The sequence below is a fragment of the Camelus ferus genome, chromosome 2 (genome assembly GCF_009834535.1).
Source record: "Camelus ferus isolate YT-003-E chromosome 2, BCGSAC_Cfer_1.0, whole genome shotgun sequence".
Lineage (NCBI taxonomy): Eukaryota > Metazoa > Chordata > Mammalia > Artiodactyla > Camelidae > Camelus > Camelus ferus.
The window spans coordinates 43,979,967-44,004,889 of NC_045697.1; the positions used below are offsets into that span (position 1 = coordinate 43,979,967).

General features: G+C 38.9%; 1 protein-coding gene across 3 annotated transcripts; it reads left to right on the top strand.

Annotated features, from left to right (window-relative positions):
* On the top strand, positions 1–24,064 carry LOC102515291 (placenta associated 8). Of its 3 annotated transcripts, none has more exons than XM_032499129.1 (6): positions 1–158; positions 13,094–13,236; positions 13,553–13,554; positions 15,041–15,165; positions 20,207–20,323; positions 23,700–24,064. In XM_032499129.1, exons 2-5 carry the CDS (start codon positions 13,124–13,126, stop codon positions 20,309–20,311), a joined length of 345 nt encoding a protein of 114 aa, XP_032355020.1. In that variant the 5' UTR covers positions 1–158; positions 13,094–13,123; the 3' UTR covers positions 20,312–20,323; positions 23,700–24,064. The 3 variants fall into 3 exon arrangements, 1 of the variants encoding a protein (XP_032355020.1); XR_004326758.1 differs by lacking the exon at positions 13,553–13,554 and adding an exon at positions 12,595–12,723 and having other exon boundaries at positions 5–158; XR_004326757.1 differs by lacking the exon at positions 13,553–13,554.
* The last annotated feature ends 859 nt before the right edge of the window (positions 24,065–24,923 follow it).

Here is a 24,923-nt window from a genome sequence, read left to right on the forward strand (position 1 = left end):
GCCTGGATTGCATTGGCCAATAAAAACCTCAAATCTGTACTTTGTAGCATATAGTGGAATGTGAGCACACTTACTTCTCTCTTGCCTGTGTCATTCACTTTCAGTGAGGTTCTCACTCAAGCCCAAGACACAGCCTGCCAAGAACCTACTTCTTAACTGTAAGTACTTTGAAATGAAGCACTTCTTTAAAAGCTTATCTTGGCACTGAAAAAAAAAAGTCTTCTTTACCAGTATTTGATTTCCTTTTTTTTAAATTTCTAACATGCTGTATTTTAAGGTTCAGCTGAAAGACCAATGTTTTCTTATCTAACTGCTTAAATTTAGTCAATTTAGTCAATTTCAACATGTGCCAGTCATATGGGAGATGCCACGCTTTTTAAAGTAGTGTAAGATGTTTTGAATCCTTCATCAACTCTGGCTTTCAGCAGGAACACATATTAGGCCTTATGTTTACTAACTTGATCATTAATTTCACTCTATATCATACATAGGCATGCTTACTTGTGCCAGTCGAATTTCTTTGCGTTTTGAAACTATTTTGCTTGTTGTTGGTTTTCTTGCCGTTAGAAATAGAAGACAGGATTTTGCTGATCTAGGTAATGAAACATGAGAATCCTTGAATTTTCAGTATGAAAGTAAGAAAAACAGACTAGAATGCTTTAAAATTAAATTCTGGTGCTTTATGTAAATGTGTAAAGAAAGATAACCTTCTCACCTCACATTTATCAGCTTTTGAGATGAGAAATTATGAAATGCAAATGTTTTAATCAAAGCAAAAAAATGAAAAGTTAATCTAAGTGATATATTTAGTACCCAGATTGATTAAATTAATAATATTGATGTCAATCCAATTAATACTATTAATTAATATTAATAAGATAATGGTCTGTCCTTCTCAAGAGTAAGGTGTTCCAAGGCAGGGGGAGTCAGGTACAAGGTTGGTTGTAACTAAGACTAATGGGTGAAATTAAGATGTTTAAGATGTTTAAAATGTAAGCCAAATCCTGCAAGGTTTCTGGGCATTGAGGTCATTTCACGAAAGGAGCTTTCTAAAGAAAGGAGCTACAGTCCCTCTTCAAAGCTTGTCCACCGAGTTTCCCATTTAAATTCCCCTTGCCTCCATTTTTCCTTTTTCCTGAGTGGCACCAGCCAACATTTTTCATCACTCTCTCTGCTCCCATGGTATCAAAGATGTATGAAACAAAACACCTCTATGGTCATTTAGTGATGGGCAGAGCTGCTGGCCGTGGAGCGGGAACTACTCACGCTCCTTAAACCCTACCAAACCCAACACAAGACTTTCACAAACATTGGAAGCCTGCCCAGTAAATGTTTACTAAAGGGGATTGGATCTGTAGTTATTCTTCACAGAAGAGAAATGAAAACACCCAGGGCTGTGAGTTACAAAGTGTGCTCTGTAAGGTCACTGGTGCTGGAATCCACTGAGAAGCCAGGGCTCTGCACGGGCAGGTGGTGCTGAGGTGAACAGGGCTGGCTTAGCCTGTGCTCCTAGGCGAGCTGGAGGCCTCAGCATGGGCTGCATCTGCCTGGAGAAGGTGATGGCGTTTTTCTAATTCTCATCAAGTTGTAGCTCCGCAGAAGGGCCACTTTTCTCTACTTTACACGACGGCATCTCATGGCATAGTGGCAGCAGCCTTGAGGGTGCGCGGTACAGATTCCTGGACCCCAGTCCACCTCGCCTAAGTCACAACCTCGGAGGATAGTGCCCAGGAATCTACATCATAAACAAAGTCTCCAAGTAGCTTTTACGCACAGGAAGCACTGAAGGCCACTGAACAGAGGAGACAGGCTTGTAGACTAGGTCCCAGAAATTCTTAGAAATATCACTGGGCACTGAAGAGATTCCAGGGGAGTTGCCTTTTGTTCTCTTCCACCACCACCACCACCTCCCCAGTTCCTGCTGTTGCTTTTACTTTGAATGGTTAAGGTTAAAAAATTACTGGGTACTTAATGGCTAAAGCAGAGATTTGCGGTTGTTTGGCATATTTTGTTTCTATTTCACATTTTGCTACAACCTAAAGGATCCCTCAAATTGTGAAATGATATTTAAACCACAGAGCTACAGAGGAGTAAGTGTGTTTGTTTTCTCCTCTGTTTTATAACTGTCAGGGAGGTACCTCTTGAATAAAACAATCTCACATGAGAAGTCACAAGACCTCTTTCAGAAAAAGCTAAATTGGTCAAATGGAAGTGTGGGATGCTGATTCCTAGGGCTGCTCTTCTGGGGGAGCTGGATGGAGCAGCCTTCTTCCTGCTGTAGGTAACCTTCACTAGAGATACACTCTGAAACCCACTGGGGCCCCCACTCCCTGCTCAGTTCTCTGTACTGAAGTCCACAGAAGCACCTGGGTCTCCACAATTTTCCATATTCAAAACAGGAAGTCAAAAGCTGTGAAAGAAACAGAAACCGAGAGCTTTGACTTTAGGGCTGAAGACTGTTTCAGACCCCACACAGGTTTCAGCTGTAGACTTTCCTACAAACTAACTGGCAGTCAGCACGTGGACAGGTTTTCCATGAAGCTGCTCACTACAAAATGTGCAGATGATCGCTGACTGAACTTCAGATGCTCTGGTCTCAGGCTGCTATAAGGGCTAACTCCAGCCTATCTAAATACACACGTACTTAAAGTACACACTGAGCGAGGACACTCAGCTGAAGGAAAGGATGATTCTATAACTGCAGGCAAGTTTCTATACTGAAATCTTCAGATTGCTGTCATTATATTAAAAATCACAGCACAGACTTCTTGAAAAATAAACAACTTAAATGAACATGTTTTTCCTGAGAGAGATCATGGAAAGGATATTCATCATTCATTCATGCAGCTGGTATTTATTGCATGCCAGTTGTGGTGCCAGGCATTGGCTAGGGGCTATGGAGAAGAAAATACAGACAGCTCTAAGCTATACGAATAATCAGCATGACCCTTTACATTCCTTCTCTTTTTTTTTTTTTTTTTTTTAAGTCACTAGGTTTGCTTTTTGTTTCCAAATGGGTATTTCTTGTGTTGATTATAAAAGGAATAAATGCTAACCATAAAAACAGAAAACCAGATAATGCACAAAATTACAAAGATAAAAATAAAAAATACCTATCAGCCAATTCCCTAGTGATAACCACCTAACATTCTATATAGCCTTTCCTGTCTTTTTCTAATGTTTGATTATTAAAAGGAAACACAAAAGAAAATCTGACTGAACATTTTTTTAAAGAATTTCCTGCAATGCCTCTTCTTCCCAGGCCTCAAATATGGGAAGCCATCACCCAAAACTATGGTTTCTATCATCTGTGTACTGAGGTTTGGGATATAGAAAAGACCTGGATCTTAGGATGTCTGGCGGTCTAAAGCAGTTTGGGAAGGAAAGCCATTGCTTAAGTGGTTTCCAGGGCTGGGCACTAGCCAGTGTCTGATGTGCACCAGCTCCAGCTGGCGTCACGCATTGAGACCGCGGTAGCGGGCACCTACTGCGTGCGAGACCTTGCGCTAGGCTTGTAAGATACGTCAGCGAACACAACCCACAAAACTGCCCTTGTGGAGCTTACATTCCCGATTGGGAGCTTCCTTTTCCCCAAACCAAGCTAACTATTGTAAAAACGGTGAGCAACAGAAATGGCATTGCAATTTCTTTACTTGCTTCTTCGTGAAAGAACGAGTTTGTTTAGAGAGTTGTGGTTGCTTCCCGTTACGATGAAAAATAAGCCTGTGCACCAGAAGTAGAATCTGGAGCCCACCTCAGCGGGGCGAGGTGGGTGGGGGGCTGGGGTGGTCGTTTCTGTCTTACTTCCCGATCAGTGAGCTGATCAGCCCACCTATCTGATGATAACTTTTAAAAATGTATTATATATGCCTGGTGAGACTGGGCGACGGGGGCAGGGGGAGCGGCAGGGTGCCGGGAGGGAGAGGCGCCACGACACGACTGCCCGGCCGCTGCCGGTTCCCAGCAGGTCCGGTGCGTCCGCGAGGTGCAGCCACCTAGAGCTGGCTGTCCCCCGCTTACGGCCGACCCTGACCGCGGGCTCCGTGCTGGCTGCCCTGGAGAATTCGGGGGCAAATAGGATCCTGTTCCAGCAGAGGAGATAGCCGGGTCCTGGGAGGCCGAATGTGGGGGCCAAGAGGAGAACACCTTCCGCGCCCGCAGGCCGCTCGCAGTCACTTTCCCGAGCGGTCGAGAGGTCAGCGCGGCTGAGAAGCCACACCCCGGCCCGCCCCGCACCTGCGGAGGCCACAACTCCCGCGTGCGCCGGAAGCGGGGGCGGCGGGCTCTCCGCCCTGAAGAGAACCACAGGCTGCGGAAGGGCAGGGAGGGAGGTTAGGGAGGAAGGGTGTGATGGCTCGACCCAGCCTGACGCCCGCATACCCTTCCGCACTCACCCTGCCCTGCCCTTGTCACGGCCTCCTTGACCCTCCTCCCTGCGAGGGAGTCAGAGCACAGCCAGACGCAAGGTCATTCGCTCCATCACTTGAGGAGCCTACCCTTACCCTTCAAGATAGACTCCTCCCCGCTACATAGACACCCATAAATGACGCACCCCCGAAATGATCGCCCCCACCCCTGACCCTCCGGCTGTTTGTTCACCTACTAGAACTTCCTTTCGCACTGTTTTCTGTGAGATTAACAGTGTTTAAACTTTTATTGTAATAGAGCAGTAAAAGGCCATTATGGCACCAATCAATCAGAAATCAAAATCAAAAGCCACTTTAATGCATATAAAAGAACAAACAATACATTTTTAATCAGCTTCAACTATTCCGAATGCATTTTATGGTATTTTACACAAAAAAGAAATTCTTTAGAATGGTTCCTAATAATTATAAGGGGGAAATGAAACCACAGTTCAAAAATCTTATTATGGCTATATTTGCATTATATACTACTTGGGTTTAGGGATATATTTTTCTAGTGTTTGTAGCAGATTGCTTTTGTATTTTTCATTCTAAATCCTATGGGGCTCTTCTCTCCCCGAATTCTCTTTTATGTTTTGTTTTGTCATTTTTTTAGAAATAATTTTAGATTTATGAAAAATGTTGCAAAAATAGCACACAAAAAAAGACAAACAATAACAAATGCTAGCCAGGATGATGGAGCCCTATACAAAATGCAGCCGTTTTGGAAAACAGTTTGAAGCAGTTCTTCCAAACACTATACGTGACCTTGGTGGTATAGTGCTTAGCATAGCTGCCTTCCAAAATACTAAGCATAAAGTTACCATTTTGACCCAGCAATGCCACTTCTAGGTGTACACCGAAGAGAAATGAAAATAAATGTTCACACAAAAACTTGTACGCAGATAGTAATAGGAGCATTATTCATAATAACCACAAAGTAGAAACAACCTGAATATCCATCAACTGATGAAAGGATAAACACGAAATGGTGTATCCACAGAATGCAGTATGATTCAGCAGAAAAGTACTGATATACACTACAGCATGGATTGTTGAAAATCTTAAAAACATGCTAACTGAAGGAAGTCAGTCACAAAAGACTATATTCTGTGATTCCATTTGTATGAAATGTCTAGGATAAAGCAAAATAGTAGAGGCAGAAAGCAGGTTAAATGTGGTTTGGAGGTGGAGGTGAGAGGAAACGGGAGTGACTGCCAATGGATATGTTTTTTCTCTGGAGAATATGTGACATAATATTCTAAAATTAGATTATGGGGATGGTTATACAGTTATACACTCTAGTCACTGAACTGTATCCATTTTAAATGAGTGAATTTTATGGTATGTAAAATATATCTCAATAAAGCTATTTTTAAACTAGCACACAGCACACACACGCCTCACCTAGGTTTCCTGATTCTTAATGTTTTACATAACCATTGTACAAATATTGAAACCAGGAAATTAATGTTGATAAACTACTAAAAACTAATCTATAGGTCTTGTTCAAATTTTACCAGTTGCCCCACTAATGTCCCAAGGAAGAGAAAAGCAGCCCTTGCTGTCCCAGAGCTGGCCCAGTGCTGTGAGCTAGGCTTTGGTGTTGCTGCAAGTTGGCCGGACACTCACACACTAAGCCTTTTTCTTTTTCTTTTTCTTTTTTTTTTTTCTGAGCTATAATTGACATATAACACTGTATTAGTTTCAGATGTACAATATAATGATTTGATATATTGTGAAATGATCACCACAGTAAAACTAGTTAACATCCATCACCACACTGTTAACAAATTATTTTTTCTTGTGATGAGAACTTTTAACATTTATTCTCTTAGCAACTTTCAAATAGACAATTTAGCATTATTAACTATAGTCACCATGCGGTACATCACATCCCCAGGACTTACTTATTTCACAACAGGAAGTGTGGGCCTTTTGACCGTCTTCCCCCATTTCACCCACTTTCCACCTCTCACCTCTGGCAACCACCGATCTGTTATCTGTAACCATGAGTTTGGCTTGCTTGTTTGTTTTAGATTCCACAAATAGGTGAGATCATACTGTATTTGTCTTTCTCTGTCTGACTTATTTAGCTTAGCATCATGCCCTCCACGTCCATCTGTGTCGTCCCTCTCACCTGGTCTTGGTGTTCCCTGGCACGTGAAACAACCTCACAGAGTGTTAACATGAGATAAGGCTACACTGTGACCATGATGGATCAAAATAACAACGCTAGCACTCCATAATCGTATTTGAACACAGATGAATTTTAATCATCATCCAAGCCACAAAATACCAAACATTTCCCTTTCCTGACTCACATGAGTGATTGCTAATATAACCTATTGCAGAGTTAGCCTTGCTCTAGTCAGCACCTCCTATAGATAAGATTTATTAATATACCCAGTCATAGTATTGTGTCCACTTTCTAGAGCATGTCAAGATGTCCCATTATTGATAATATTAACTTTGATCATTTGACTAAGATAGTGTCTGCCAGGTTTATCCAGTAGAAAGTTGCTGTTTTTCCCTTTGTAATTAGGAAATAGCCTGTGGGGAGATACTTTGAGACCATGTAAACGTCTTGTTTCTCATCATACTTTCAAAGTCTAATTTTAGCATCCATCCATCCAAATCTTGGTTTCTAAATACTGTTTTTCAAATTTTAAAAGCCCAAGTTCATTGGAGAAATGGTTGATTAAAAGGCTGGGGCAGGGAAAGTACAAGATAAATCTGAAACATCTTGTGGGACCAAAAAATAAAATAGCGTGGATTAGAAGCGGGACCTCAGAACCAACTGGATGGCTCTTCCAATGCTACATCTGGGACAATTTGAGCAATGATGCAATTTTAATATTGTCTAGAGAAACTATCCATAATTCTATGCTGATATAAATAAAGGAATTTTTAAATGAGGGAGAAGGGGATAGTGCTTTCCTACAGTAGAATTCCCATTAATGAATGTGGGAGTGGGAAATACAAGATCAACATTTGACAAATCCACAGTAATCGTTGTTATAGACCCTCTGGGCATGCTGTGCCTCCCTCCTTAGGACCTGTGAGTAGAATAAATTCTTTAATTTTATATGCCTCTCTGAGTAGAATTTCCACAGCTGTGTTGGAGTGGTCCTTAAAGACCCCACAAAGGGGATTTACTCCCCTATTTATAACTCTGTGTGTGTGTATGTGTGTGTGTGTGTGTGTGTGTGTGTAAATAACCATGAGTTCATACCTCTGATTCTAATTCAACAGGATTCATACTAGCTGTCCTCCTTTTCTTATTTGTAATTTCTTTCTCTGACAGTGCAGTCTCATTATCCACAATGTATTTACTTATTCAAGCTAAATATATATACATATAATATATATAAGTATATATATAATATATATAAATATATATGGTATATATATATATATGTTTCAGAATTGCTAGTTTCTACCCCTGTAAGAAGCAAGTTTACTAACTAGAGTACAATACTTACGTCGGTTATTTTTGTCTTCAGCTTTACATTATATATTCAAAATACTTTGCAAAGTTATTTAGTTTACCCTTTTCTTCCCCAGTCCCTTTCGTGTGGTTGTAATATTAATTGTAATACACTCAGCTCTGTTTGTTACTGTTTATATTGCACTTTGGACTCCTTCCACGTTCTGATTGATTTTACTGATCCATTGTGTGTTGACTTGATACGTGAAATATTAGCATGGTCGGATGAGTCAGAGTCAAGTGAAAAGGCACACTGAGAGTAGTGTTGCCACCACCCCTGCTACTCCATTTCCATTCTCTCATTCTTTCCGTCTCATTTACTTTGAACATAAGAAATTTCATTTGTTCCTGGTTCATTCTTCCTGTACTTCTTATTTCACAGTTGAACAGATATAGTATGTTTCCTTATATCCCTTTATTTCTTATATAAAGGATTTCATACCATAGCCATTCTTTTGTACATTTTTTTACCACTTATATATATCCTGGATGTCACTTCATGTTAGTTTATAGAGCTTATCCTCATTCTTTTCTTGACAGCTGCATAACACTGCATTGTGCGAGTATACCATAGTTTATTCAACCTCTCTCCCATGTATTGTTTACAATTATTTCGTAAAAACAAGCAATGCTGCTATGAATAACCTCATGCATGTGTATTTTTGCATTGTTGGAGGTGTATCTTCAGGATGAATTTCTAGGGGAGGGATTACTTGGTCAAATGGAAAGTGTTTACATAGTTTTGTTAGGTATTGCCAAAGGTCCTCCCAGAATGGTCGTACCAGTTTGCATTCACACCAGCAATATTTTAGAGTGCCTGTTTCTCCACAGCCTTGCCAAAAGACTGTGTTGCCTTCTTTTTAATTTTTGCCAATCTAAGTGTTTAATTTATATGTATTTAATATTGAATGAATTTGAACATCTTTTTTATAAATCTATTTAAGGGTCATTTTCATGTCACATTTTTTGTGAATTATCTGTTCCTGCCTTTTTGTCATTTTTCTCAACCTTGGGGCTTTTAAATTTCTCTCATTTTAAAGTTTTCTTAAAATACTTAATTCAAATTTAGTCCTTGTTTTCATTTTGTTATTTTATAATCATTTTATTAAAACTTAGAAAAATATGTGGCATTTGCATACCACACTCACTACTGGGAAGGGAAGTACCTAGAGCTATTTTCTAAAGGTGATAATGTTTGATACAAACATTTAAAAGAACATTTTAAAGTTTCTTCCTTCTTTTTAAAAAAATAATAAAAATAAATTTGTTTTATCCTCATCCAGAAACACTGAATGTTCTTCCCATGAGGCTGTTTGCTAGGACTCAGAGAACCATCTATAAAAGTAGACCTGGTTAATTTACAATTAGCTGTGATGAAGCCTGCGGAGATTTAGACATGTTTGAACCAATGCTGATGCGTTTTCAGTTATGCAGAGAAACACTCAAGATGTTGTTCTGTTTCATATGCTACTCTCTTTTTGTCCTCAGGAACTACCAAACTAGCCAGGTGTCACTAAGCAATGCAATCAAGAAAGAAACCAGCTAACTCAAGAAATAGAAAAATTACAAAGTAATAGGGGACAGTGGAAGTTATCTGCTTGCTTTTGAAACTGTTCTATGAGGGGAATAATGTAAGAAAGCAAATAGTACAATCACATTGCCTGAGTATCTGGAGGCATTGTGTTTTTGATTTTAGTATTTTTCTTTTGTGCTTTTAAAAACATGTCCTGAAATCAACTCACTTCATTAAAAAGTAAGAACTAAAAAGAAAAAAACCAAAAAATGAAAAAAAAAAAAGAAAGAAAGCAAAACAAACAAGCAAAAAACACCTACAGAAAAAAGAAATCTGAAGTGGAAATGTATTACACCTCAGTGTCTAGCACACTGTAAGTGAATCAAGCATAAAATAAGTATTTAATTCAACAAGGCAATAAAAAGTATCTTCTGTGAGCCTAGCATTGAGCTTGGTGCTAAAGAAATAAATATAAAGAGAGGGTTCCAGTTCTCAAGGAGATCACAACACACCAATGGCAATGCCATCTGTATGTACTAAGTGTTCTGATGGAGTGGGGACTCTAAAGCTGAGGGGCAAAGGCAGGAGCAGGGACTGTGGAATGAGCCCGAGAAGGATTTGAATTTCACAATTCACTTAAAGTCTCTGAGCATCCATTTCCTCATCAACTCAATAAAGATAATAATTCCTACCTAATAGGGCTGTTGTAGGATTAAGTGGACAATGTGAATCTAGTACAGTGCCTGACAGAGTAGAATCTCTGTGACTACAAGCTCATAGAATTGCCAATAAACGTTTGTGGAAATCATCAAAAGCAGCTCCTTACTGGGTGGGCAGGGTACAGCTTAGTGTTAGAGCGCATGCTTAGCAGGCACGAGGTCCTGGGTTCAATCCTCAGTACCTCTGTTAAAATAAATAAATAAATACCTAATTACCCCCAACACACACACACACACACACACACACACACACACACACACACACACACACACACACACAGTTCCTTGCTACATTTTTGTACATAATTAGCCACTCTCCCTTATATTTATCTGATTTTTTTTAATGTTCATTAAACTCATCCCCAAGCTTTATCTCATTTAATGCCCTCAATAAGCATGAGAGGTGGATAGGTCAGAAACTATTTCCATTTTACAGATTAGTAAGTGGAAATTTAAATGACTAGTTAAATGACTAGGCTGTTCAATGACTAGTTCAAGATAACACAGTTTAGGAAACTGGAATTTGAGCAAAGATATTCTCATTCCAGATCAGATCAATGTTCCATGACCCTGCAGTGCCTCTCATGATGGAGAGAAATTAGGACTAACCTAACAAAATGTACTTCATAATAATCTTTACTGGGGTACACTATAAGGGCTTGCCCCTAACACGTGTCAAGGGTCTGGCAAGTCAGCACTCACAGAGGGATACAGGCTCCAGGTAAATTTGAAGAGAAGAACCAACTTGGATGCAGAAAGATTGGAGAGGACTTCTGTGATATTGTGGTTTATAATAAGAAATACATATTTGGTCTTCATTCTTGTTCATAGCACAGAGCTTCTAAAATCTTTGGAAATTCTTAAGAGGTAAGAATCATAAAGATGTCTTATTATTCATAGCAAGCCCCTCTCAACTACAGAGGAGTTTATGCTAATGAAGTGACTTTTGGAAAGCCTTGAGGATTGGGGCTGGTTGCCAGGGGAACCAACCTGTGATTAGAGGTTTGGAGCTTTTAGCCCTACCTCCTAGGCTTCCAGGAAAGGGAAAGGAGTTGGAGATTGAGTTCAATCACCAATGGCCAAGGATTCAATCAATCATGTCTATGTAATGAAGCCTCCATGAAAACCCTAAAGGACAGGGTTCAGAGAGCTTTTGTGTTGGTGTGCTGGGAGGGGTGGCATACCCAAACTCCACAGGCTCTGAACCTCACCTTCGGTATCTGTCATCTGGCTGTTCATTTGTATCCTTCAATATCCTTTATAATATATCAATCATCCAGTAAGTAAACTGTTTTCCTGAGCTCTGTCAGCCACTTCAACAAATTAATCAAACCAGTTGGTCAGAAGCACAGGTGATAACCTGGACTTACAATTGGCATCTGAGGTAGGGGAGGGAGGGCAGTTTTGTGGCACTGAGCACTTCGCTTGTGGAATCTGACACTATCTCCTGTACACACTTGTTGGAATTGAGCTAAACTGTAGAACCACATATGGTTGGACCCCCCCCAACATGACAGTTCTCTTCTCTCTGAACATCTCTTGCTCAACCAGCCTCTGCTTCACCTACACCCAACTCACATGACTGATCTTCCCTCTTAATCACATGCCTAATCAAATTCCTAAATTCCTATGTAATTGCCCCCGGCCCCCGCTAGAGACTGTTCTAAGATTTGGATCAGAACACCTCCACCATGATAGCTTTTCAAAGAGGTGGTGGGGGGCATGCTCCTCTGCTGGTTTCCTTGGTAACCAATGAGCCAACCTGGGGGCTAAGACTACTGCTATGTCCTGCCCACCGCCCACTGCACATGGTGGGGCATCACTCCAAGACTTTTTTTCAGACATGTAAGCTCCCCCATCCATTAAACTATTGATGTCTCTGTCACTGGCTCCGGGACCTTTTTTTTTTGATCTAGAGGCTAGGCAAGCACAGGGCTTGCAAGCCTATGGGGTGCAGCCCAATGGACACCCAGCGGGTGTTGCAGAATTGCTTAGTGTGCGAAAAGCTACCACACATTCAGTGATCACAAGTGAAGTAGAGTGTTCTGAGAGTAGACAGAAAACAGGAGAGTTTTTTTCTTTACAATCAGAAACAAGTCCATAAAAAAGGAAACATTAAAAAAAGGAGAAAGAGGGGGAAATGTGTGTGTGCACAGAAACTTAGGATGGTGCAGTTTTAGAGAGTCTGTTTCCCTTATTTGCTATTTCTGGCTGTTGGCTAAAAAAAAATACACAATGTGGGAGTTGTGAGTTAAGTTTTACTTAGGGGCCAAATGAGGGCTATTGCCCGGGAGACAGCCTCTCAGATAGCTCTGAGGAAGTGCTCGGAAGAAGCAGGTGGGGAGGTCAGTATATGTGTGATTTTAGTGAAGAGGGATATGTGCAGTCAAGCACACATCTTGGCAGAAAGTTTCTGCTAGTCGTAAGGATCAGATGTCTTTGTTAATGATTTTAGTTCTTTTCTAGAAATGAGAAGATGCAAGAAATTGGGCTCATAAAATCTTCTGCAAATATCTATCTGAAGCCCTGTTCTGCCAGTTTCCCCCAGAGCACAGAGTGTCTCATTCCTGATCTCCACCCTGAGCTCCTTTCAAGGTGTGTTGAAGGTCAGCCACTGCGGTAGCTAGAGACTTCATTCTTGTAGAGCCAAATGGCGAGTGACAGGGTGTAGTTGGCATGGCCATAGGTGTCCTCATTTGTTTCCCTGTCTTGTGTGCAGACTAGGCACCTGCTTAAAAATAGTACTTGCAACCCTGTTACATTCCCTGTACTTCTAGGGGAGCATTTTTACCTTTTACCACTTCAGTGAATCTCTTCCCCCAGGGAACACTGCAGAAATTATGTTCTTCAGGGACTAACAAGCCACTTGATCTAAATCTCCTTACTTGCCTACAAAGCAGAGTGCCTCAAAACAGGCTTCCAAGAGCAACCTCCAGGCTACTGACACTAACTTTTTTCCTTTCAGATCACAGCTACTGAAGATTCAGTAACCAAAATGCAAGCTGCATCCCCAGTGGTCATTGTGACTCAGCCTACAAGTGGTCCAGTACTTCAAACCTCCAACTGGCAGACGGGCATGTGTGACTGCTTCAGCGACTGCTGGGGTCTGTAAGTGCTGGGAAAAGGGCCCCGGTAACTGACATGGAGGCAAATTAACAAAGACCAAATCCTCCCCTCATTCCTCCCTTATCATGTAATAAAAGTTCCTGACCTACTCCTCCAGGGCACCCTGCATGTCAGGCAACGCTTTATTAACAGAAAATGCCTGTACTGAGTATAAGGTAATTCTTCTCCTTCCTTCAAAGAGTAGTTTTACTCTTAAAAATAAGTGCTGGGTTAAAATAACAGTATAAAAGCAAATGACTCTAACCATGCACAAGCTTGGCCTAATGATTTTAAGTTGACTGTGCATTATATAGAAGAGATGTTTCAAGCTTAACTTGATTTTTTTTTTAAAAAAGGCTGCTCTTGTTACATTTAAATTCAACTCCTTATATTATAGTTCCATTGTGTCCAGTACACAAGGGATAATTTTCATCCATGGTTTCAGCATGAGCTCAGAGAAGAACTATTTTAATTTAGGGCTTTTAGGTTTTTTTATACACATAAGAACAAAGAATTTTAAAGGCAATTAACTTCTCATTGGGTAAAATATCTCTGACTCTGTTTTTTGTTTTGCTTCATTTCATTTTCTGATGTCTAAGTGACTTTCTGAGAAAAGGAAGTTTGAGGGTGAGATGAAAGTGTCAGAGGTCAAATGCGTAGTTCTCAACACCAAGCAAGAAACAAACAAACCTACTTACCAAAAAAATGTTTGCTCTGAGATTTTTTTTTGCCTATTTCAAATCTACATCGTGTTCTGAGACAGGGAAGAAAATCTTGTTAACCTTTAACTTAGCAGTGAAGTTGAAATTTGGAATCAAGTTAATAATTACATTGCAAAGCATAGAAGAAAAGGGTTACCCGGGAAATGGAACAACTGGGTTTGTTGATTTGCTCTCATTGTCTTACTGGAGACCTGGAGTCATGAGTTACACTTCTCAGGACATTAGTTCAACATCTGCAAATCATAGTGATAATGAGACTACAAAACTAAAACCTTCTAAAGAGGAACATTTTAATCCTCCAAACCCTAGTATTGTTCCTCAAGTAAGTGAATTACATGTTCTAATATGAACTTAATAGTTTCATGGCAGGATTCCTTAATTATAGATCTGACCAAATCATTCTTTCTTTTTAAGATACTTCAGAGGTTCCTCATGACTTTCATGACCCACTCTGAGGTCTCATATTTCTTCACTGTCCTGTCCCAACCTGCCTTGTCTTCTAGCCTCATCCCCATCCCATCCCTGGGCTCTAGCCATGTTGAATGAAGACCAGGCATTGCCAAGACATGCAGGTTATCTCAAAGAGGCTTTTTTCCCTTTTCTCTACCTGTAAAATCCCTAATCTTCCTTCAATATTCAGATCAAGCCATCTTTTCTTCCCACAGCCTAGGAGATCCCATTTCTGTGGGTGACACCTAGATGTCTTGAGTAGTTCTGTTGGGGAACTTTTTGTATTATGTGACTTCCCTACTAGACTTCAGACAGAGGCATTATCAGCACTGAGGACAATCTTTGGAACATGACTAGGATTCAGTGAATCATTCAATATGTATTTGAAGGCGTTACTACAAAAAGAATACAGACTTTCCAAGGTGCTGTCACTCCTAAAATGATTAGATGGGGAGAAGGGAGAAGCTAATGCAATGTTGAACAAAGTAGTGCCGATTAACTTGGCAGCACGGTATGTGCAAATCCCCAGGATGTGGGCTGCCATTCATGAAGGCAAACTAACTTTCCACTGCGTGGGGGGCGGGGGAAGCAGGGGCAGAGTGGAGTCATTTGCGCCTCTGCCTTCATGTGTTCAGGTCTCTGTGGCACATTTTGCTTCACGTGCCTTGCGATTCAAGTTGCATCTGACATGAACGAATGCTGTCTGTGTGGAACAAGTGTCGCCATGAGGACCCTCTATCGGACTCGATACGGCATCCCGGTGAGTCTCTTACAATACTGTGTCATTCAAATCCGCACCAACATTCAAAATAATTGCTATAAACATGGAGGCCCTTTGATGGTATCCACCATCTGGATTGGATCTGTAGGCGCTTCCTAGCTTGTGCAACCTTGTATTCCATTATTGTAGCAATAGATCCTCTGATTATGTGACTGCCTTCCATGTATCTGTGAAAACCCTAGAGAATAAACGTCTCATATTTGCCATGTATATCATACAACGGGAGAGGATTGTTCAGAGCCTACTATGGCTCAGGTACATTACCTATGTTACATCACTTAATCTTTACATTATCCCTATAAAGTAAGTAGGTCCCCACATTTGCCAGATGAGGACTTTAAAGTTTGAGAAGGTCAAGTAACTCAGGCAAAGATACGCACTAGAGTAAAGGGAGTCAGTATTCAACTCCAACTTTCCACGCCTGCATATTCCATTATACCATAAGCTTCACTTTATGTAATAGGAGAAGATATTAGTGCTCTCCAGAAACAGAATGAAAAGGAGATATAGATGACATGGATATAGATAAATAGAGAGAGAAAGAGATGTCAAGGAATTTGCTCATATTATTGTGGGGGCTAGCAAGTCCAAAACAGCAGGATAGGCTGACAGGCTGGGAAGAGTTGCAGAGTCCAAAGGCAGCCTGCTGGCAGAATTCCTTCTTGCTCAGGGGAGGTCAATCTTTTTCTATTAAGGCCTTCAACGAATTAGACAAGGCCCACCCACATTACAGATGGTTACTGTAAGTCTGCCGATGTAAATGTTAATCTCATCTAAAATATTACCTTCACAGAAACATCTAGAATAGTGTTTGCTTGAATATCTGGGTACCATGGCCTAGCTAAGTTGACACATAAAACTAACCACCACAAGGAACAAATGACATAGAATATTATAGGAACTTATTTTATTCCATTGAAATTATTTTATTTTTTCAGTTAAAAGATGTATTTCTTAACTATAAAAAATAATAAACATATAGGTAATTTTATGACAAATTCAAACACAGAAATATATAAAACAAAAAGTGAAAATATGACTCCTTTACACACAATGCCACTACTCAGTGATAAACCCTGTTAATCATCGGTGTGCATTGCTATCCTTCAGGGTTTTTCTCCTATGCCTATAAGGCATCTGAATATAAATTAGATGTGGCTATAGCTACAGATCTAGACACGTGGGGTTTGGGGTTTGGGGTTTGCAAGGCTCTTTTATTTGTTTTGTTTTTACTTTTTAAAATGGGGTCATACAAAAGAATATGAAGATGAATATATGTATGTATATGCATGACTGAGACATTGTGCTGTACACCAGAAATTGACACCTTGTAACTGACAGTACTTCAATAAATTTTTTTAAATTGGTTGATATTATACTATAATCTGTTTTCTTTTTTCTACTTAATATATGGTAGGCCCCTTTTATGTCTGTAATACAGATTCTTTTTAATGTCTACATAGTATTCCATCATATAGATAATTTATTTAATCACTTCCTTATTGGTGGAAAGTTAAATAATATTGCATTTTAAATAGTTGTCCATATATGATTTGTACATGCACTGGTATTTTTGTAGGCTAGTGTACTACATTAGATTGATAGATCACAGGGTATGCACATTCAAAATTTGAAAGATACTGTCAAATACTCCTCCAAAAAGATTATACCAATTTATAATTCATTAAAATTATATGTGTGCCAATATTTTTTTTCCATTTTGTCCATCAGAGAGGCAAAAATGATATTTCTTTCTTGCTTTAACTAAATTTTTATTAGATAGATCAAGCAACTTTTTGAAAATTTACTGTCCTTTTGCACTTCTGTAAATTATCTGTACATACACTTTGTTCATTGTTTTATTGGGTTGTTTGCCTTTTCTTATCGGTTTGTTGGAATGCTTTATTTATTATGCTACGACTATTTAACATGGACTTTAGCAAATTTTTTAAAGGCTTAGTACATGACCAACTTTTTAAAATGCTCCCTGGGAGTTTGAAAAATCAGTAACAGTCTAAAACTAGAACTCTAGTTGATTTTAACAAAATTTGGAAGATTAGAAGAAAGAGGAAGAAGCAAATATACCCTAAAGACTTTGTTGGTCTGGCATTGATTGGTAAATATAACTTTTTAAAAAAGAATCTTATTGAAGTATAATAGACTACAATAAACCGCATATATTTAAAGTGTACAATTTGATAAGTTTAGACTATGAATGTACCTGTGAAACCAACCTCACAGTCAAAATGATGCACATATTCATCACCCCCAAAAGTTCAGTCACACCCCTTTGTAATCCTTCCTTCTTCCTCTTCTCTCTTCCCTAAGTAACTCAACACGCTTTCTGTCAGTATAGATCAGTTTTCATTGGCTATCATTTTATGTAATAGACCTGTACAGTGCGTACTATTTTGTGTAGCTTCTTTCACCCAGTATGCATATTTTGAGATTCATCCAAGTTGTTGTGTTGTGTACAAGTTACCATGTGTTAAGAGGGTTGATTTGATGTTAAGTATTTTTAACACAAAAAAAAAATTAGAAAAAAATAAAATATTTGAATGGTTATTAACCACATAAAAAGATGTTCAGCATCATCAGTCATTAGAGAAATGCAAATTAAAGCCACAAGGAGATACCACTACGCGCCTATTTGGATGCTAAAATTAATCAGGCTAAACCACACCAGGTGTTAGCAGATATGGAGGAACTGAAACTCTCATGTACTGCTGGTGGGAATGTAAAATCAGTTTCTTAAAAAGTGAAGCATATACCTACCATTTGGCCCAGTCATTCTGCTCCTAGATACTTACCCAAGGAAATACATATCCATAACAAGACTTGCAAATGTTCAGAGCAGTTTTGCTTGTAATAGCCAGAACTAAAAACAACCCAAACGTCCCCTAGCGGGCGACTGGATAAACAAATTGTGATATATCCATATAATGGAATACTAGTCAGCAATAACAAGGAATGAATTTAGGAGTTCTAGATTTGCAGATACAAACTAATACACATAAAATAGATAAACAAGTTTATACTGTATAGCACAGGGAACTATGTTCAATATCTTGTAGTAGCTTATGGTGAAAAAGAATATGAAAATGAATACATGTATGTTCCTATATGACTGAAGTATTGTGCTGTACACCAGAAATTGACACATTGTTCTCTGACTATGCTTCGATTAAAAAAATATATATATATATATATATATATAATAAATAAAAATAACAAGGAATAAACCACTGATATACACAACAACTTGGATGAAACTCAAGATAAATATAATGTCAAGTTGTGGGTAAAAATTTAAGGGGAGGTCATTACTAACTGGATAAAAATTAGTTGTGGAACATCAAAAACTACTAAAGGGAACAAAAGGAACCAGGAAAGATCTACTCAGCAAAAAAGAAGAAGAAGGAAAAACAGCGTCCAGTGAATACCAAACAGGAAACAGTTTGGCTGTCTCATGGTGGGAGTGATTTAGACTTCTCAGCTGTACTAAAATGTCTTTACCTTTTATTAATTCTTTCAGTGTGTTTGTGGTGCATCTTAGGGAGTCTGACCTCTTATGAGATAGGTGAATAACTGCCCACTTATCTTGCCCCTCTTCTCTCCATGGCCCCTAAGCCCACACTAGGGTCCTCTGTTAAACTGATCTGCAGGCGGTGCCCCGAGGGAAAGCCTCAGCTGGCAGCTCTGGGCTGGCCCAGCCACTCAAGCTGGCTTCAATTAACCTCTCGTCTCTCGTTTCCCAGCCTCTTCTTCCTCTTTTCTGAGCTCTAGGTGTTTGGTTTGCGGTTTATCTAATGCCCTGCCCCTGACTCTGTTAGGTTTCATGTTCCTTAGCTCTGTTTTACTTTCTCCCTCAGTGTAACCCCTCTGCTTCACATTTTTCAAAAATTGCTCAAGATTTCTGGCTCAATGAATTGCCCCGTCCCTGCTTTCTAGTACGGCTTTCATTTTATTTAACAAAGTTCTTCAAGCACATAGTTTTTCAAATTATCTACTTCACAAAGTTTGTTAAGAAAAATTATAGTGCCCAAATTTCTCTTCACTACTTCTTCTTCCCTAGAGCTGGTCTTTGGGTGTTTCCCCAAAATCATAGTCTTGTATTGCTATTGCTACTTTTTGACTTTTCATTCTGGGGCCTTGTCTATGTACCTCCCACTGTGGAAGATGAGATTTTAGTTGTCTTCTCCCCTTTCCTCACTACAGACACGCACCTGACCCCTGCCTCACTTCTTCCAATATAGTTACATATAATTGTGGTTAAATCCATATTCAGTATTTATATTAGGGCACTTATGTTTGCTCTTCAGAGTTGAGTCATGTAATGAACTATGCTTTTTCTACCAAACTTTGTTTTTCAGTAGTATTAATAACTCCCAGCTTTTTCATTAGTTTTCCATTTACTTAGCAGTAAGTCAACCCCAAAACCTTTCCCAGTTTTCCAAATCTCGTCCCAGAACATTCAACACATCAGACAGTCTATCAATTTCGTCTTCCTGATGACATCACTCCCTGACCTGCTACCCTTGAACTAGTTGCTCTTCCCTCCCGGTGCTTTGCTTGCACCCTGGGATCTCCTTCATCACGGCCTGGAGATGCCATTAACCTCTCTCCCAGGTTAGGCTCCGTTTCTTATATCTCGTATCCTCTTCTTTCTTGGTCTGCTCCTTCATTTTGGGCGTGGTAGCTTCCTAGAGGAAGCATGTGGGAGAAAAGAATTTTGAGATTTTACTTCCTAATACTCTTTATTTTACCTTCATATTTATGCTTTGATGATACTGTCTTTTATTGTCAATATCACAAAGTATAGGAAAACATTTGATGTCATAAAAAGAGACAAGAGTTACATGGAGAAATCAACTAACATTTCCCTAAATGTACCCATTCAAGCTCTGAATTCAAGGGGTCAATGCCTTTTGCTTCTCTTCAAAATGTCTTGAAAATCCACAAGTTTTAATTTCCAAATAGGTGGATTTTATATTTCTATTTCTTTTATATTTTCAAACAGGGATCCATTTGTGATGACTTCATGGTGACCCTTTTCTGTCCTCAATGTTCTCTTTGCCAAATCAAGAGAGACATCAACAGAAGGAGAGCCATGCATACTTTCTGAAAAAAATTAATGGTAGGTCCCAAAATCTGTGAGTGCTTAGAAATATAATTACAAGCTTTTTATATTACAACAATTCTTTAAGTCTCTTATATGTTATCTTAATATAAAAATTGATTTTGATTTCTTTTTATGAATAAGATAGCTGGACTAGCTTGCTTTGACATAAATCACAGCAATATTTCTCCCAAACCAGGTCCTAGAGTAATGGGAATAAAAGCAAAAATAAACAAATGGGACCTAATTAAACTTAAGAGCTTTTGCATAGCTAAGGATACCAGCAGCAAAATGAAAAGACAACCTACAGAATGGGAGAAAATATATGCAAATGATGTGACCGACAAGGGACTAATTTCCAAAATATACAAACAACTCTTACAGCCTAATTTAAAAAACAAGAAACCCAATAAAAATTTTAGGACAGAAGATCTAAATAAACATCTCTCCAAAGAAGACATCCAGATGGTCAACAGGCACATGAAAGGATGCTCGACATTGCTAATTATCAGAGAAGTGCAAATCAGAGCTACAATGAAGTATCACCTCACACCAGTTAGAATGGCCATCATTAAAAAGTCCATAGTGGGGAGGGTATAGTGATAGAGCACATGCCTAGCAGGCATGAGGGCCTGAGTTCAATCCCCAGTACCTCCATTAAAAAACAAATAAACCTAATTACCTCCCCCCTCAAAAAAAAACAAAAACAAAAACAAAAACAAAATTTTAACCAAAAAAGTCTACAAATAATAAATGCTGGGGAAGGTGTGGAGAAAAAGGATCCTCCTACACTGTTGTTCGGAATGTAAATTGGTGCAGCCACTATGGAGGACAGTATAGAGGTTCTTTAAAAAACTAAAAATAGACTTACTCTATGATCCAGCAATCCCATTTCTGGGCATATATCTGGAGAAAACTATAATTGGAAAAACACATGCATCCTAGTGTTCACAGCAGCACTATTTACAACAGCCAAGACATGGAAACAAACTAAATGTCCACTGACAGATGACTGGATAAAGAAGATGTGAGACACACACACACACACACACACACACACACACACACACACACACACACACAGAGGAATATTACTCAGCTATAAAAAATAATAAAATAATGCACTTGCAACAACATGGATAGAACTGGAGGTTGTCATTCTAAGTGAAGTAAGCCAGAAAGAGAAAGAAAAATACCATAGGATATCTTTTATATGTGGAATCTTAAAAAAAAGACACAAATGAACTTATTTACAAAACAGAAACAGATTCAAACATAGAGAACAAACTTATGGTTACCAGAGGGGTAAGAGGGTAGGAAGGGATAAATTGGGAGTTCAAAATTTGCAGATACTAACTACTATGTATAAACTAGGTACACAACAAGTTTATACTGTATAGCACAGGGAACTATATTCAGTATCTTGTAGTAACCTACAATCAATTAGAATATGAAAAGGAATATATGTCTGTATGACTGAAGCATTATGCTGTACACCAGAAATTGACACAACATTGTAAACTGACTATACTTCAGTTAAAGAAGTAAAACAAACAAACAAACAAACTTAATTACCTCTCCTCACCCCTCCAAAAAAGAACCTTTCTTTCTGATGTTCTTCTGGGCTTCCCACCAGTTGAAACTATCAAGAAGGCAGAAGGCAGGACAGCATTGCTGGCCTCCACAGGTCAGCCTCCCAGGGCACCAGGCAGTGCGGACAAGGGTAGAAATGGATTGGATGGGGCAAACAGGAGATTTCTGATGCAAGGTGTGATTTGAATAAATAGAAGTGAGTTTTACTTCTTATCAGCAACATTAGTGAACTACAGAAGCCAGAAAAGGGGGAAACATCTGTGTGAGCTTAGTTCAAATCTGGTAGGAACAGATGGTCCAGGTAGGAAAAGAATGAGAAGTGAAAGCTTTCTAAAAGTGAGCTGGGGCCGTGGCGTATCATGTAGTGGATACTAGGCTGATGACTTGGCCTTTTATCTGGTGAGCATTGGGGAGTTCCTGCAGGCTTTAAGTAAGGGAGTAACATATGCAGAGCTATACTGTAGAAAATTAATCTGATAGTGACATATTCAAACAGACTGGACAAGATGAGGTCAGAAGTAAAGATGTGGCTGTACACCATTTCAACATTGTTTATTTAAATAATCACATGAGACAATTTGGATAAAAGATCTACTCGCACATACATAATAACAAATCTTGGCATTGGAGCTTCTTTTTTTTTTAACCTTGAGAAAATTACCTTATTGATTTCTGAACTGGTTTGAAGTAAAATACCTTGGTGACCCTAAGGCCTGCTCATCAACTCAGACCCTGCATTATTCACTGACAGCAGAGCTTTAGATCCCCAAATAAATCCTCAAATATCTGAAACAGGAGAATCAAGAGACCAAGATCAAAGCATAACGTGGTTTATGTTAAAATTTAAAAAAAAAAAAAGATTAAGACAAAGAGATAGAGGTACCAACTGAAAAAGTTCCCAGTAGCCAAAACTGGAACAATCTGAGCAACAAAATAAGGTAGTATTGGGTTAAAATCAACTCAGATTATAAAATAAATATCTGTAAGTCCATACTGATATAAATACCTGATTAAATACATAAATGGAGGAGAATAGACAAATCTCCCAGGAGTACAGGATTCCAAATAATTTATGTAGTTACGCCTCCCTCAAGGAGATGGAGTGTAATTCCCCACCCCTTAAGTGTGGGTTTGCAGAGCAACTGCCTTTCAAAGAGTGTAATATGCAAAGGGCAAGGGAAAGAGTAACCTCATGGTGGAGAAACCCCACAAAACTACCTCAGGCAACTAACATCAAAGTCAACATCATCGGTGGTGTCCTTGAGAGCAAGTACCCCTGAAATGATGTGATGAATTGACGCATCACCTCTGTGATCGTCCTCGCAAAACCCCACAACTCCAGTCTCACCAGGAGCAAAACATTACACAAACAAAAATTGAGGTCCATTCTACAAAATATGTAACCCATACTCCTCAAAACTGTCAAGGTCGTTGAAAATAAGTAAGGTCTGAGAAACTATCACAGTTTGGAGGAGCCTAAGGAAACATGGTGACTAAAGGTAATATGCTATCTGGATGTGATCCCGGAACAGCAAAAGGAAATTAGGTAAAAACTGAGGAATGTAAATAAAGGATCGGCTTAGATTAAAAATAATCTATCGATATTGGTTCATTAGTTGTGATAAACCTACTAAAGTAAGATGTTAACTAGTATAGAAATTGGTGCAGGGTATATGGGAACTCTCTGTACAATCTTTGCAACTTTTCTATAAATCTAAAATGATTCTAAAATTAAAACTTTATTAAAAATAAAAAAGTCGCCTGAGGAAATTTAACCCTATTTTTTGTGTGTCCCTTATAGGTGAAGAGCTTTTTTTAAAATCCTTTTTCCTGTGGTATCTCTTGACCTGTTGAAGAGCTCTTACTGAAGCAGCTAAAATCAGCTCCACACCTCTTCAGCTTGCATGTTTCTCCACTCTTGCAACTGAAGTATAATTGATATGTTTAATCACAATCAGTGGGGTTAAAAAAATAGAACTTTGGTTTCTTTTACAGGAATACTGTCCTTTAGTTATGCTAAATGATCCAGCTTGGTTTCTCCTTGCTATTAAATTTTCTGGCTTATAAATTTTGTATTACATTTAAAATATCAATCAAATAAAATATTTTACTAACTCAATTCTTTATGCTTCTTTGCTTTCAATAAAATGTCTTTATGTTATTACTGAACTTCAAGGGTCAGTCTCATAATTTTGTTCTCATAGTTTGGTTTCCTAATAGGAGATTTTGGTTCACAGCAACTCAGCTCTCTTTCATCTAAGAAGTTTAAGAGAGAGAAAGAAAGACCACAGATAACTATTCTAAGACACTTAAGATACCTTCAGCCAACACGGTTGCTCTTTTTCATGTTATCTATGAACACTGCTAATGCTGACAAAGAAACAATGCACTGTGCTCTGTTTCCCAACTGCACATCTGATGGTTTTGTTATTATGTTATTGATTTTTTTTCTCTTTTAAATATGAAGCATCAGACCAAGTAATAAAAATTCAATTCTCAAATTTAATGACTCAGTTTTGCTTAGTGATGGATACATGTGTGAAGCAATATGTTTTTGCATACTTCTTATCCTATTTGATCCTCTGCAACATTTTGCCCTGATGAAAGTCTCACTTCCTAATTTCCTTTCACTCTCCTCCTACATACACTTCTGAATCCATTTCATTTGTTGGAATGGGGGTGGTGGGGGAACTACCTGCTGTAAGCAGATATTTCACTATAAGTACACCGTGAAATTTCAATGAAATAAAATGTAAAAGCTCCTGGAACTTAATAGGCACTCAACAAAGTAGAGCACTTTGTGCCTTCGTTTACTTGCCTTCTAGGTGTAGATGCTTTGCAAGGTTCTATTCTGAGTCCACTCCTTTCACACCTCATGTTCTTCTTAGTGTCATCTACTCCCATGGCTTCAAATGCTTTCTATGTGCCAAGGAGGACTGTATTTCTAGTTTCTCCCTTGCTATTAATCTTCAGAATGTCCCTTCGTTTGCCTACTAGACAAGTCAGTCTGGATGACCCCTATACC